Genomic DNA, 16,208 nt, shown 5'->3' on the forward strand with positions numbered 1-16,208 from the left:
ATCTGGCTTTTTTTTTTTAAGTGATCTTTAGTATCAACCTAAAAAAATTTCAGAAAACTTCCTGAATATTATTATGTTCAACAGCTCAAATGAATGGTGTTCACTAAAAACATAGAGGCTCAATACATATTTGTTAAATTATCTTATTTAATAAAAATTGTTAACATAAGACAAATAAAAGGAGGACAGTGTTGTGATACACCGGGTTAAACCTTTGCCTGTCACACCAGCATCTCATATGGGTACTGATGAGAGCCAGCTCCTCGCTTCCTATCCAACTTCCTGCCAATATGCTTGGGAAAAGTAGCTGCAAATGGTCCAAATAGCTGGGCTCGTGCGACAACTGGATGGAGTTCCAAGCTCCTGGTTTTGGCCTGGCTCAGCCATGCCATTTTGGTCATTTGCAGAGTGAAGCAACAAGATGCAAGATTTTTCTCTTTTTGTCTCTTTCTCTGTAGCTCTGAATTTCAAACAAACAAAATAAGTCTTTAACAAAAAGACTATAAAAGAGGCTGGAATTTTTTAGAGATACATTTATTTGAAAGGTAGGCAGAATTACAGAGAGAGAGGAAGAAATAGAGAGACAAGGATTCATTCCCCAAACAGCCACAACAGCCTGAGCTGGGCCAGGCTGAAGTAAGGAGCCAGGAGCTTCACTGAAATTTCCCACATGAGTGCAGGGACCTAGCCTTTCGGGTCATATTCTGGTGTTTCTCAAGCTCATTGACAGGAAGCTGGATCAGAGAAGCGGAGCTGGGACGTAAAAGTAACCATATGAGAGGCTGGCATCACAGACAGCAGGTTAACAAACTACACCACAATGCTGGCCCTGATGCTGGAATTTTACAAATTGAATCTTTTGTTTCCTAAATATATGGTATAAAAAATTAAGTTACAAAGTACAAATCATCAGAAGTCCTTAACTGGCTACAAAAAGCAAAGTTAACAAAGAAGATCAAAATCACATAATCGTGCACCTTAAGTCTAAGAATCTCTTCAATGTACATGATTAGGAAAATACCTCTACTCTTTATTTCCAACAAGGTCCACTAATGGGGGCAGAAACAGACAGCTTAGTGCAGTCCCTCCCTCCCTTCCCGAGCTGTGTCTGAAGCAACAGAACACACCTTCTCATTTGCACTGGATGTCACCTGCAACTGACCTTTTTACCAATAACCAGAAAGTAAATATGACTCTTTCAGCCATTAATTCAGCAAATTTTGCATTGAACAGCACAAGCCACACTATCCAGTATCAATTTTACTTGAATTATATAAATAAAGTAATAAAGCTGCAACAAACTTCATTACCTGAGTTTGGCTCTCTTTTGTTTGGTTCTAAATGTGTGCTTCCTCCTCTAAATTTAATAATTTAAATAATAAAGATAATTGGGAAGGGATTAAAAAAAGACATTATATTCAACTTTCATGGTATATATATATATATATATATATATATATATATATATATCTTAAAGATCTAGTTGGTATAGATTACAGATAGACAAGAAAGTAGAACATCGATCAAGTTACTCAACAGTAACTGTTAATGAATTTTTCAATCCCTAAAATGCAACTCATGCTAGTTCAGTCAAGTCGTTTCTCTGTGCATTTTCATTTCTCGACTAAAAGTCAATGACTTCAAGAATGTTAGGTAAAAAGTAACCAGGGCCCGGCACGATAACCTAGTGGCTGGAATCCTCGCCTTGAGCATGCTGGGATCCCATATGAGGGCCAGTTCATGTTCCAGCAGCCTCGCTTCCCATCCAGCTCCCCACTTGTGGCCTGAGGGGGCAGTCAAGGGCAACCCAAAGCCTTGGAACCCTGCACCCATGTAGGAGACCTAGAAGAGGCTCCTGGCTCTTGGCTTCGGAGTGGCCGCTTGGGGAGTGAACCATTGGACAAAACATCCTCCTCTCTGTTTCTCCTCCTCTCTATTGATCTACCTTTCCAATAAAAATAAAAAAATATTTTATTATGTGGCTATGCCAGCTATCCTGAGCAGCCTCCATAATCTCTGAGTTTGAGAGAATCCATGGAGGGAGGGTAACTGTCCACGGGTTCCTCAGGAGACCCAGGAGGGACGTGGTAGGAATTTTAGGAAGCAAGCAGCAAATCTGACCAAAGCACTCAGCACACATCAGCTTCCTGCCTGTGGGCAGAAAAACACCCTGAAGCCACACTAGGAAGCTACTTAAAAAACTGCTCTGTGGGTGAGAGCTCCTGTCTAAGAAATAGCTTACAGTTTATTCACATTCAGCGTAAGTCAGCCTTGAGAATCAATACTGCACTTCCTTTTTAGCAGTTATGCAGAGAAATGGTTGGTGTTACAATGATACTTGACTACCCATCTACCAATGGTATTTTTTATTAATGAAAATGATATCTAAGAACAATCTCATAATGATACTTACATGAATATAATCTTTGTATTTTTAAAATTGCTCACAATGAAATAGTAATAACTTCATGTTTTTAATTACCGGGACCATTACAATATGGAAATCACTCATTGTATAAGCTGCTTAAGGCACTGTACATGTATGTGCTTCTATCAGCCAATTAAGAATTTCCGATCTGAAGGATTTTCTTAACAGTTAATGAAACTGGGCCCAGTGGCATGGCCTAGCGGCTAAAATCCTCACCTTGAGCGTGCCGGGATCCTATATGAGCGCCGGTTCTAATCCCGGCAGCTCCACTTCCCATCCAGCTCCCTGCTTTTGGCCTGGGAAAGCAGCTGAGGATGGCCCAAATCCTTGGGACCCTGCACCTGTATGGAAGACCCGAAAGAGGTTCCAGGTTCCCGGCTTCGGATAAACTCAGCACCGGCCGTTGCGGCTCACTTGGGGAGTGAATCATCGGATGGAAGATCTTCCTCTCTGTCTCTCCTCCTCTGTATATCTGACTTTGTAATAAAAATAAACAAATCTTAAAAAAAAAAGTTAATGAAACTAAGCAAACATTGTAAGTAGATAATATCACTAAAGCATCTCATGTATCTACCTAAAATGTTAAAAAATGATTTTTTGTAAGATTTTTATTCCAGAACTCACATTAATTGAATGAAGATTAAGTGATGAAATGGAGCAAGTAAATGGAGCAGACGACTTGAGGGAATTGTGATGAATTGGAATATTAGTAAAGAGATTAAGAGAGAAAGAATTGGAAAGGGGCAATACATTTTCTAACATATTGGTCACTCAATACCATGCTAATTAACTCCATAGTGTTGTAAATTGTTGTGGACGTTATGCTGTGGCTTTTCAATAGAGGGGATGATGATATTCTGACAGCTCTGCTTTCAGACCAGAGATGGCATCCCCAAGAAACTGTTTATCTGTACAATAAGATGCTAGATTCTATGCACGGTACATGTTTGCGATGACTGGATTTGAACTTAATACTGCAACAAGGTGGAGGAACCCACCATGGAGGGAGGGCATGGGGAGGGTTTGGGGGAATCCCAGAGCCTATGAAACTGTCTCATAAAATGAAATGAAATAAAACAAAACAAAAAAAAAAGAAAAGAAAGAAAGAAAGGGGCAATAAAAGAATGAATTAGCATTGAGGGTCCAGTGAAAGTTGTGGTTGATAAATTTGTACTGAATCTTGTTCAGACAGGCCTGTAAGTAGAAGAGGGAGGTGTCTGATTTGTTGGCTTGAGGTTTTGCTGGTCTAGCAAGGCAGAAGTGTAGGAGTAGAATTAGTTCACATATTGTTCATGAGTTGTAGGATAGAGCAGGAAAGGATAGAAACATTAAAGTCTCTAAAGAACATACCATTCTAAATTTGTGAAAGAAGGACTTGAACGTTATATGCTGAGACTTGCGAAGGGAAGAGATAATAGAGTAGCAATTTGAAAAGAGAAGAGAGGGTTAAAGCAACTTCAAAAATTAGAAAGAACTCCTGATAATTCCCATCTGGGAAGCAATGTAAGACAGACCAGCCTCATCTGGGTCTCCAGAGTGGTTTGCAGTGGCCCAAACATTTTGGCCGTCTTGCACTGCTTTCCCATGCCATTAACAGAGCTGGATCTGAAGTGGAGCAGCTGGAACGCGACCCGGCGCCCCCTAGAGGCTGCTGGCATTGCAAGCGGTGTCTGTACCTGCTATAGCAATGATGAGAGCGGATTGTTACAAAGCTAGGTTACCTTGCAGGCTTGTCCCTTCTCTGCCACATGGTGATGCAGCCAGGGGGTCCTCTACAGGACCACATCGGCACCACGTTGTTGGACCTTATAAACTCCAAGACTGCATTAGCCTGCTGCTTTTCTCACTCAACTGTGGAAGTGAGTGCTTGTTCCCTTCCAGGTGTTCAACGACCACATTTCTGTCAATGGGGACACGTCATCAACTAAACTCGTTCAGCTGAACTGCTAACTGCCTGTTGAATACCATCACTAAGGGAGGTCATAAATCGATTCAATACCCATTTCGTTCACAGCTAAGGAGGGAAACCATCACTCAGCTCCCAAATTGGAAACACTGGGATGGCCTTGCTTTGGCTCCTCTGCCCCTCACCTGCAGCTTCAACAATGTCCCTGGCTCTGTGCCCCTCCAGCAAAGAGCACCAGGACAGTCATGATCTGCATCACGCAGTACTGACAGTTTTTACCCCACCTTGATGGACTGCACATAAATGCTGGCACATATCAAACTGTGTGCTGCCTTTGACCTTGGCTCATGTTTAAATTCTGCGTCAGCATCTTTGTTAACAAAGCTCAATTTATTGCTAAGCTTGGTACCGCTTATTCTGTACGGGATCAACAATGTAGCACACTGTTGAGGAAGATTTTCCTTCCCTGATCCCCACGGACCTTCAGAACTACTTTTATTAATGCCACTATATATTCTCGTGCCTGTGCCAACATCACTGCATACAATGTTTATGTGCTTAAATCTTATCCAACACATGTATGTGCTTACCTCACTCATTACGTCTTAGCACTATAAAATGAGACTGTATCTTACCTCAGAAACTCCAATGCACTGCCCAGTGTATGGCATGGTGTGTATTTGATAAGTGAATGTACAAAACAGAACAAATACAGCAACAAACAACAGAAACATGTAGGATCTATGTCTTTCACTCAGCTGCCAACATTAGCTGTTAGTTTGGTATATGAGTAATACACAAACTGAACAATTATTTCAGCATTAACAATCTATATCCTTTGCTTTGTCTTCTAAAGATTTGGTTATTAGTGCAGTCAGAATATTCACAACAAATACAAATTTCTGAGGACAAAACATTCTTTAGGTGTTTTAAGCATAACACGTTATTTAATCATCATGGCAACCTCATAAAGCAGACATTCTTATTTTACAACTCAAAAACTGAAGGTGGCTGCCCCTTCCCAGCACAGTAAACAGTGGAGATCAAGTCCCCTAGAGAGAAAAACAAAGATAGCAGCCAAAGCAAAGACAGCGATGTGTGCACCTGAAACATCAGCCTGAATCCTCAACTCACTTTAGGAAAGCACTCCGAGTCAGGCTCAGCTGTCCCAGTCAGACTGAGGAATACCTCCTCCTGGGACAGCATCACATGCAAAAGATCCAAGGTTAGGCAGAGGCCTATCACCCTCGCCCATGCAACTGCTCGTCCATATTTCAAAATCTCACTCTTAAATATCCCGGGGCAATCTTTACGAGACATCTGAGGATTCCTCTGACACACACACACACACACACAAAGAGTAACATGAACAAACCAAAAAAGTAAGTTGGAGCTAGCAGAACTACACAGGAAATGCAAGAAAACATAAGCAAGTTTTAATACTTTCAGAAAAGATATGTTATGCAATTCTAAAAGATAAGAACTACTCGAGAATATTAAAACTGCACTAACACAAAGTTAGTCTATAAAATCTCATATCTGATTGACGAAGCTCCAGAAAGTAGAAACATATAAAAAATGAGATATTATTAAAATATTGTTTCCAGACTTGAATAATGGCAGATTTCAGATTAAGAACCTCATCATGATGTTACAGTGAAACTTCTAAACAATGAGGAACAAAAGATGAGTCCAGAAAATTGCAGAAAGAAAGACAACCCGAAGACAGAGATCATGTGAACTAATGTGGCAGACAGTGATGTTGGGGATAGAGATATGTAGTCAGATGCAGAGAGATCAATCTGGGGGAACAGAATGAGAAAAAAAAGAAGAAAGGAAGGACAGACAGAAAGGAAAAGAAAAAAAAAATGAAGGCATAGAGAAAGAACTAGAAGACACAGAAACAAGAAAAGAGTGAGAAACAAAGGACATTGTGAAGGCAAGAGAAGGAAGATACAGGAACAAAGAGCAAAAGGAAAACAATAAGAAGGCTGGGAAGGAGAGAGGGGATGAGAAAAAGTGGGGAGACAGAGTGAAAAGAGAAAATGTGCTGAAATACTTCCTCCAAATCTTGGGAAAACAAGTTCTATAATAATGAGAAAAAAATGAGGGTGTATCTTCATGTTCATCTCAGAATATTTACAATACAGCCAGGGAGAGCAAAGCATGAATACTGTCCACACAAGTGACATAACTCCATGGAAGGGATAAGGACGGTAACATGTGTTGGTGAGTATGTATGTTATGGTTTGGAGGGACAGGAAATAATTCCTTAGTATGGAAGTCTACTTAACTAAATATTCAAGAATATTGTTTAAAAGCATTGAATGGCAGTAGCAGATTGTGATGGAAAGTAGGAATGAATCTATAAACCTGAAGAGGAGTGAGGATCTAGCAGAATGGTTATCATGTTGGACTCACATATCCCATATCACACTATCTGTATATCACGCTGTCACAGGCAAAGCCGTGACATCAGCATCCCGTTTAGGTGCTGATTTGAGTCCTAGCTGCTCCAAGTTAGATCCTGCTCCCTGCCGAAGAACCTGGGAAAGCAGCAGAAGCCAGCGCTTGCTGTCCATGTGGGAGGTTCTGACAGCTATTCAAGCTCCTGGCTTCAGCCTGGCACAGTTTCAGCCATTGTGCCACTTAGGGAGTAAAGTAAAGGATGGAAGAACTCTCCATTTCTCCCTATCTCTCTGTAACTCTTTCAAATAAATAAATCAGTCTCTCTAAAAATATAGCAGAAATAATACAAGTAGCAATTTACAATCTATACCTCTTCCAAAACTCAACCACTTCTGGAACATTTTATAGTATGTTTATACTCTCCCCTTAGAAGTTAGGACATTCGGATCAGATCACCTGTTAAGTCACATTACCACACGCCAAACTTTTAAAAACTAACTCAGTCTATTCTTTTCTCATTCCTGGGCCTTACCATTAACCTAAGGATTCTGCTAGTATCTAGTTCTGGAAGGTATGGGATGTGCAACCTGGACTTACCCTGTTAAACACTGGCAGCATCATGTAGAGTTTCTCTTCTTGTTCCTTCTGGGTCATGTGCCGGGGAGGATGGCACAACTCCGTGAAGAGGCGACGGAGGTGCATTAGACCCAAGGCGTTGTCCTGAGGGCTGCATTCCTCCTGCCTTGGGCGCCCCATGATTCTCTTCACCATGTTCATCTTGGCTGCTGGGTGATAAACTCTTTCGATGGCAACGAGCGAAGAGTCAACGGTCAAACAGCATCATCTGGACCAGGTCGAGCATACACGTGAGAGCTGCAAAACAGTCTGAAAAACAGAAAATTGTGTCTGCAACATTTTCTCCTACTGCTTTAAACAGAATATGTAAAACACTAAGAAATGAAAGTTAACTTGGATAAATCTGTCCAAAAGTCAGATTATGAATCATGGCACTCAAAGTTACACTACTGGGGCTTTGTCACAATTTTCATGGAATGTGAACCATTAATCAGTCAAGTAATAGGTGTTTCCAACTGAGCCAGTCATGTAAAGTTCAACAAATAAAGGGACTAGAAATAATATTATTGATAGGTTGCTTAAGAGTTGAGTACGCTTACAAAGAAGTTAAAAACAGTAATTTTATCCTAATCTTAAAATATCTACTGGACCAGCATTGTGGTATAGCACATTACACTGCATCCTGGGATGCCAGCATCCTATATCAAGTCCTGGCCTTTTCTAATCCAGCTCTCTACTAACGACCTGGGAAAAGTAGCAGATAATGGCCCAAGTGTATGGGCTCATGTCACCCACTTGGGAGATTTGGCAGAAGTTCTCAGCACACAGCTTCAATTTGGCACAGCACCACTGCAGTCTTCTGAGAAGCAAACCAGCGGTTGCAAGGTCACTCTTTTTATCTCCCTCTTTCTCTTTCTCCCTCTTCCAGTGTAATGTTAACTTTCAAATAAATAAAATCTTAAAGAAGAAACCTAAAACATCAGTAAGGTTTTGTGTTTTTATTTAACTTGTTTTTACAGCTGACAAATTTTTTAGTGTTTAAAAATATTTGGGCCCGGCAGCGTGGCCTAGTGGCTAAAGTCCTCGCCTTGGAACCCCCGGGATCCCATATGGGCGCCGGTTCTGGTCCCGGCAGCTCCACTTCCCATCCAGTTCCCTGCTTGTGGCCTGGGAAGGCAGTGGAGGACGGCCCAATGCCTTGGGACCCTGCACCCGCGTGGGAGACCTGGAAGAGGTTCCTGGTTCCTGGCTTCGGATCGGCGCGCACCGGCCGTTGCAGCTCACTTGGGGAGTGAATCATCGGACGGAAGATCTTCCTCTCTGTCTCTCCTCCTCTCTCTGTATATCTGACTTTGTAATAAAAAATAAATCTTTAAAAAAATATACGAATTAAATGATATCTCAATATATGGGTACTTCAAAACATTCATGAAAAATGAAATAAGATGATAAGTTTAGTAAAAACACAAAATAAAACACTGAAATCCAAGCATAAATTGTGATAGTATGGGCCAGTGAAGAAGCATAATGGGCTAATCCTCTGCCTTGGCACTGTCATCCAATATGGGCATGGGTTTGTGTTCTGGGTGCTCCACTTCTGATCCAGGTCTGTGTGAACAGCCTAGCAAAGTGGTGGAGGATGGCCCAAGTCCTTGGGACACTCTACTCATGCGGAGGATTCAGCAGAAGCTCCTGGCTCCTGGCTTTGGACCAGCGCCCTAGCCACTGTGGCCCCATGGGAAATGAATCAGCAGCTGGAAGCTCTCTGCTTCTCTCTGTCTCTCCCTCTGTCAGGTTTTCACTTTGAAGTAAAATAAATATATCTTAATTTTTTAAAAATCTCTTCTTGTGAATGACAACAACAAAACCTACAGAGAGAAGCAAACATAAATCTGGCTTTGCGTTCAGGACTACAGTTAGATTTAAAAATTGTTTTTGATATTATACATTTTCCATTAACTTCATGCAGAACTCTGTATATCCCCCAAAATAACCAAAGGATAGTCAAAATGATCATGTAAGTGAAGACCATTTTCTCAACTGGATTTGAAACTTACACAGCTCATGTTAACTCATTTTACAGACAGTGATAAACACTTTGAAAAATATATAAAATCTTGAGAAACACACAGTAAGAAGAATGAGCTTGATGAGGCTCATGTCAGGTGAGGATACTTGAGTGTGGACTCAGAAATTAAAATGCATTCCTTTGCTAAAGCTGGGGTTACAAAAATTAAACTAAGGGCCCAGAACAGTGGCCTAGTGGCTAGATTTCTCGAATTGCACGCGCCAGGATCCCATATACACGCAGGTTCTAATTTCAGCAACCCCACTACCCTTCTAGCTCTCTGCTTGTGGCCTGGGAAAGCAATTGAGGACGGCCCAAGACCTTGGAACCATGCACCCACATGGGAGACCAGGAAGAGGCTCCTGGCTCCTGGCTTCAGATAGGCTCAGCTCCGGCTATTGAGTGAATCAAAAGATGGAAGATCTTCCTCTCTGTATATTTGACTTTCCAATTAAAAAAAAATAAAATAAATCTTTAAAAAATTAAACTAACTGCTAGGTTAGAGGAAATAGACAATTAATACCCTTTAGCTTTTACAAAGTGTCTTTACCCTATCAACTACTACTTGACTGTAGGCTATCAGCAGATTTCATGATACCTTTCCACAGGAACCAGGAAACCTGAGACGACTTTATGGATATGCAGAACTTGGATGAATGCCTTTTCAATCTGTTGAAAAGTGGGCATAACCTGATATTTCAAATGGTGCAGCATAAGCACATAAGCCAGCAAGACATTTCTAAAGAAATGAAAGATCATCAAAAGGCTGGAGTTTGATTTACAGAACTTCTACCCACTGTTTCTTCAAAGCATCTGAAACATACTTTCTCTAGAGAATATGAGGGGAACTGAATGATGGCTCTGGGCAAGTACTGATGCACTCTAGTACCAGTGTGAGGAAGAGGGGTGCAATGTGACTCCACACACATGGGCTTTGCATTGGCTGGTCCACACCGAGACCATGGCATACAGAGGGATGACTCTATTGTAGGTACTAATTGCAGGGAAGGGAGGGAGAGAGACAGAGAAGTAGAGAGGAAGGCAGGGAGGGACACAGAGAAAGTCACCTCTACCTTCTGGCTCACTCTCCAAAAGGCCACAACTACCAACCAACGCAGGCTGGGCCAGGGTGAAGCCAACAGCAGCATCAGGGGTCTCCCACCTGGGTTCTAACACCCAAGCTCTTGAGCTGTCCTCTGCTGCTTTCCCAGGTCAGGAACAATGAGCTGGATTGAAAGTAAAGCAGCTAAGGGATGAGGGGATGCACATCCCTGCACAAGGGCTCGATTGCTTAATCCCCACATGCAAGTGCTGGGATCCCATCAGAGCACACTTCCATGGATCCTCCCTGCTGCTCCACTTCCCAACCAGCTCCCTGTATGTGACTTGGGAAAGCAGTACATGACAGCCCAAACTTCAGGACTCTGCATCCACGTCGAAGACACAGAAGAAGCTCCTGGCTCCTAGCTTCTGCTCCACTCAGCTCCAGCTGCTGCGGCCAATTGGGGAGTAAACCAGAAGACGGAAGATCTCTCTGTCTCCCCTTCTCTCTGTAAATCTGACTTTCCAACAAAAATAAATAAATCTTTAATAATAAAAAGAAAGAAAGATAGTAAAGCACTGAGACTCAAACCAGTGCCCATACGTGATGCTGACACTGGAAGCAGCAGCTTACCCACTACGCCACATTGCCAGCCCCTCAATACCATTTATATGACAATTAGAACAAATCAGCCCTAAAAAACCAGGCAAACCTTTCAAGAAAAATATCTACTAAGATTTGTCTTAAAATAACATGATAGATCAATTAATGGTATTGCATTTTGTCTTGGGTGATTGGGTACAAAGGGCCTGTTCTGTCTTAGCCATCTACAGCAACCTTTGGTAATCATGTGCTCTGTAACTGTCCATGCCTTATCTATTTCCAGAAATGCTCTCCTTAAAATTCATCAGTAGTCCTACTTTTCAGTGTCCTCTTTTCAGAGATAATACCCTACCTGAAGGTCCTTGCAGCTAATCATATTCCTGGTTGTTGGGAAATGAACACCCCTGCTTACTTAAAGCTTGCTTATGCAAGCCAATCAATGTAGGCTCACAACATAATACATAAATTCTGACTTATCTGACCATTCTAGAACACTTCTCAAGACTCACTGGAAGTTGATGGACTAGCGTTTCCCTGGCCCAGCTCACTCATACTCTGTGCTGAATGAACTTTTTTAGACCCAGTATATACCTTACAGTAAGTTCTTGTCACTTCAGTTGAACATCAGCTAATGTAAATGCATGGAGTTCTTTCTAGAAACTTCCTCTCCACTGGTCTATATGCCTGTGTTTTATGTGATCAACACATTGTTAAGAGTATTACAGCCTTGTAATATGTTTTTTAAAAGAATTATTTTTATTGGAAAGGCAGATTTAGAGAGAAGGAGAGACAGAGAAAGATCTTCTATCCGCTGATTACTCCCCAAGTGGCCACAACAGAATTAAACTGGCCAGTAGCATCTTCTGTGTCTCATGGTTTTGGACCATCCTCAACTGCATTCCCAGGCCACAAACAGGGAGCTGGAAAGAAAGTGCAGTAGCCAGGATACAAACCGGTGTCCATATGGGATCCCAGTGCATGTAAGACAAACACTTTGGCCACTAGTCTACTATGCCAGGTCCATGAGTAACACATTGTAATACAGCTTTGCAATATATTTTGAAATCAGAAATTGTAATACCTCCAGATATCTTCTTGTTCACAACTGTTGTGACTGTTTGCCAATGGCGTCTTAACTGCTAGTCTAAATCTGCTCTCAGTTTGAACATTTCAACAATAATTTTACCAATCTATGAACACAGGGTATCTTTCCATTTATCTGTGTCTTAATTTTCTTCATCAGTGTTTTATATTGTCAGTTTCAAGTCTTAAGTCTTCAGTTTTCAAGTTTTTGCTTTTTGCTATATTCCTAAAACTCATATTCTTTTGGTTCCCAATGTACATGAAATTGCTTCCCATCTTTAAGGAAGAGATGCAAGATAAAAACAACTCATTCAAAGTTCAACAGTGAAAGCGAACTTGCCCAGAGTCCAGAGGTGCCCTTCACTGACTTAACTCATGTTGTCTATTTTAAATTGCAAAGTCCTTAGAAACTGTGATGTGACTCTAGTTATCATGATTATTTATTTAACATCAGGTAATAATTATAATGTGAAATCTCTTTGATTTTTTCTGAAGATGTCCTCATCAACGTTCAATTCACTTTCAAATACTCCCATGATCGCAGGACAAACATCTAACTAGACATAAAGTACTAAATCAGAGTTTTATATCTACACACACACACACACACACACACACACACACGTATATATATATTTATCAGACACAAAAGGATCTATACCATTAGCTAGAGTGACAAAAATTCTCTCCTAAACTACACTCTAACCAGGCTGTTCAGAACTATCTTACAAGCTAGGTGTGATCTAATTCCTCTAAGAATTCTGCCATGTTTGTTTAATCATTTCCCCACCCTCTTTAATGCAACACCCATTCCTGATGTGATGAATGTCTGACTACCCTGGCCAGCCTTCAGCAAGTGTCCCAGTGGAACGCAAACAGCACAGGTGGCTATGTTCACATCCCATTACTGCCCTGCTTCCACTCCAGCTCCCTGGCTGTTGCTGCCATTGAAGAAGTGAATCTGTGGATAGATATATCTGTCTCTCTCCGTATTAGACACACAGGTTTATCCAGAATTCTCCCTTACCCTGAAGTTTTTTTTCCTAGTGATTTCTATCCACCTGCCCCCAAGCTGTTCCTTAGTTATAAGTTCCCATGTTCCTTTGTTGCATTGGGAGTTGAATCCCAGCTCTCCAAGGTCAAAGTCCAATGCAATGATCCCTAAGCCTACCACAACTATCCTGAATAATGTCTACCTTACTTTTTAATTTCAAGTAGTCCATACATATAAATTTAAGAATATAATGATACTTCCCTCTCTCCCTGCTCCTTCCTTGTTCCTTGTTAGCTATAGGGTACTATTCAGCTGTCTCATGTCTATTTTCATTTTTATATTTAGCAGCTTATAGTGTTGAAGCATAATTTTTACTGAACTTGGAGAATTTCAGGATAGTCCAAACTGGCTTATAACTCTAACAAGGCATATGTCAACAGTTGAGGCGCAGAACAGTTTTAGGAGGGCTGTGCAGAGAAATCTTCAATTTCCCAGTGAGGAATAACTTATTTTCGTGTCCTACTTAGTAAGGTATATGTGAGTCCGAGCTGACTGTTTCCTGTCTGATTCATTTTAAATAATTTAACAACTCCCGAGGGAATCCAAGAAATTCAATGGTTATGAGTATCTCTCCCAGAAACAAGCACTATGGAACCTGTAACCACAAGGCGCTCCTCTGGGTTCTTGGTTTCTGATACAAGAACGCCTTGCTCCTGGGAGAATCACCTCCAATAGATTCCTTTCTTTATTCAGCCTACAGCTCAGACCATTGCTCGTGTTTCCACTGGTGTGCATGCTAGCGAAGAACGCGGGGGTGGATGTCCTGCCCGGTTACAGAAGTATCACCTTAGCAGTTACTGTAAAGAACTGCAGGACATGAAGCAGAGGATGCGCAGCAGAGGAGACTCCTGGGGCCACAGTCCCAGGACTCACACCCCATAACAGTGACAATCAGAGGGATATTGCCTGTGGGCTGTGACGGAGAGGGAAAATGAGGCCAAAAGAAAAGGCTACTCTCCCCAGGCCAAAGATATCTCCAGAATGGGGCTGAAAGACATGTCTTCCATTTCTGCATCTGTGGGCTTCCCTCTCACTTGAGATACAGAAGACTGGGGTGGAGGGAGCAAAGCCCGGGGGGCACACCCAGGACCAGTGGACAGCCCAGGACCACAGGCCCACTAAAACAGACAGTAAACCTAGTGCCACAAAAGAGGTCTGTCTCCATTCTGCACTTCAACATTACAAGAAAATTGCTCCTAAATGGACCCAAAACAAAGTGTACTATAACAAAAAACTCAGTTGCAGGTAGGAGGAACGTTTTAACAGGCGCCACAGGAGTCTGGAAGAGGCCGAGCAGAGAGTCTCTGAAACAGGTTGAAACACATTTCCAGAGAAAGTAGGAATGGAAGCAGCAGCATATATAAAGTAAAAGCAACAAAATTATTTGCAAAATTGGTAACAACAAATCAAAATTCAGAAAATCAAGCAAGACAAATAAAGAACACGTGTAGGCGTACTATATCAAAACTGCACAGAACCAAAGGGAAGGTGAAAAATTTTGAAAAAATCTCAGCAGACCTAGGGGGAAAAAACACAGATGAAAATTCCAGTGGATTTTGCATGGAAAATGTGCAAGCCAAGTGAGAAGCAGTGAAGAGTTTGAAGGGTTAAACTGTGCCAAATCCCCACCCATGAAACTTGTTGGAGTTCTACTTCCTGTGGAAGCCTCCCATGAGAATGATAAAAAAATGAGTACTTCCTCAGATCACTCAAATGTGAGAGAACTTTTGTGAAGGGATCCCCTGGGCAAGGAAAGCTAAACGCTCTTCAGAAAGGAAAATGCTGATAAAGGTCAGAAAATTGTACCTACAGGAATAAAGAAACATTGGATAAGGAACAACGAAGTTATAGTAAATCCTTTATTATTCATAACTGACCCAAGAAATAACTGAGTGTTTGATATGGAAACGGTAAGAATACCTTGAGTGACTATAGGTTCTGAATAAGTGAGCAGCATTAGCCATCAGGGATAGGAGAGAGGAACTGGGAACACTGTCTTAAGACAGGAGCACCAACCCCAGTGATACAGTGTTATTTGAAGTCACATAGAAATAGATACAAAATATGCTAGAAATTGGGGCAACTACTAAATATTTTGTTTAATGTTTACTTGATATGCAAATGAAAGATTTAAAATAAAGTCTATAAAACATTGTTAGATAAAATATGAGAAGGCAGAGCCCAGTGTAGTAGCTTAGTGGCTTAAGTCCACTCCTTGCATGCACCGGGATCTCATATGGGCGCCAGTTCTAATCCTGGCAGCCTCACTTCCCACACAGCCCTCTGCTTGTGGCCTGGGAAAGCAGCTGAGGACGGCCCAAAACCTTGGGACCCTGCACCCACGTGAGAAACCCAGATGCAGCTCCGGGCTCCTGGCTCTGGATCGGCTCAGCTTTGGCTGTTGTGGCCACTTGGCAGAGTGAAGCAGTGGACAGAAGATCTTTCTCTGTGTATCTCCTCTCTGTACAGCTGCCTTTCCAATAAAAAAAAAAATCTTAAAAAATATACATATATATGAGAAGGCTGAAAAGGGAGAGTGAAAAACAAAAGTAGAACACACACACAACACTCACAAACAGTATAGATGTTAATCCAAATGTAACAGTAATCATTTAGATGTGAGTGGTATAAATGCAAGCAAGATAGAGAAGCTACCAGTATTTCCCAACCTGTGACACCAGGTTATATCTTATATGAACACCGGTTTGAGTCCCAGATGTTCCACTTCTGAGCTAGCTTCCTGTGGATGCTTCTGGTAGGCAATGAGACATGGCCCAGGTGCACATAATGTCAATTAATAAAAAAATAAATCCAAAGGTCAGCATTGTGACACAGTGCGTAACGCTGCCGCCTGCAGAGCATACCATATAAGTGTCAGTTTCAAGTCCCGACTACTTCACTTCCAATTCAGCTCCAAGCTAATGGCTTGGGAAAAAGCAGCAGAGATGAAACAAGTGCCTGGCACCCTACCCTCTATGTTGGAAACTTGGAAGAAGCTCCTGGCTCCTGATTTTGCCTGGCCCAAAGCTGGCTATTGTA

At 41.7% G+C, this 16,208-nt stretch overlaps 1 protein-coding gene across 6 annotated transcripts in view; it reads right to left on the reverse strand.

Annotated features, from left to right (window-relative positions):
• Nucleotides 1-16,208, reverse strand: part of WDFY3 (WD repeat and FYVE domain containing 3) — a 210,556-nt gene that overhangs the window by 168,307 nt on the left and 26,041 nt on the right. For all 6 annotated transcript variants that reach the window (XM_058667081.1, XM_058667078.1, XM_058667080.1 and 3 more), the window contains exon 2: nucleotides 7,341-7,628. In XM_058667081.1, the coding sequence (XP_058523064.1) occupies nucleotides 7,341-7,520 (180 nt within the window). In that variant the 5' untranslated portion in view covers nucleotides 7,521-7,628. The remainder of the gene's footprint in view (nucleotides 1-7,340; nucleotides 7,629-16,208) is intronic.

The sequence above is a fragment of the Ochotona princeps genome, chromosome 7 (assembly GCF_030435755.1).
Source record: "Ochotona princeps isolate mOchPri1 chromosome 7, mOchPri1.hap1, whole genome shotgun sequence".
Taxonomy (NCBI): Eukaryota; Metazoa; Chordata; class Mammalia; order Lagomorpha; family Ochotonidae; genus Ochotona; species Ochotona princeps.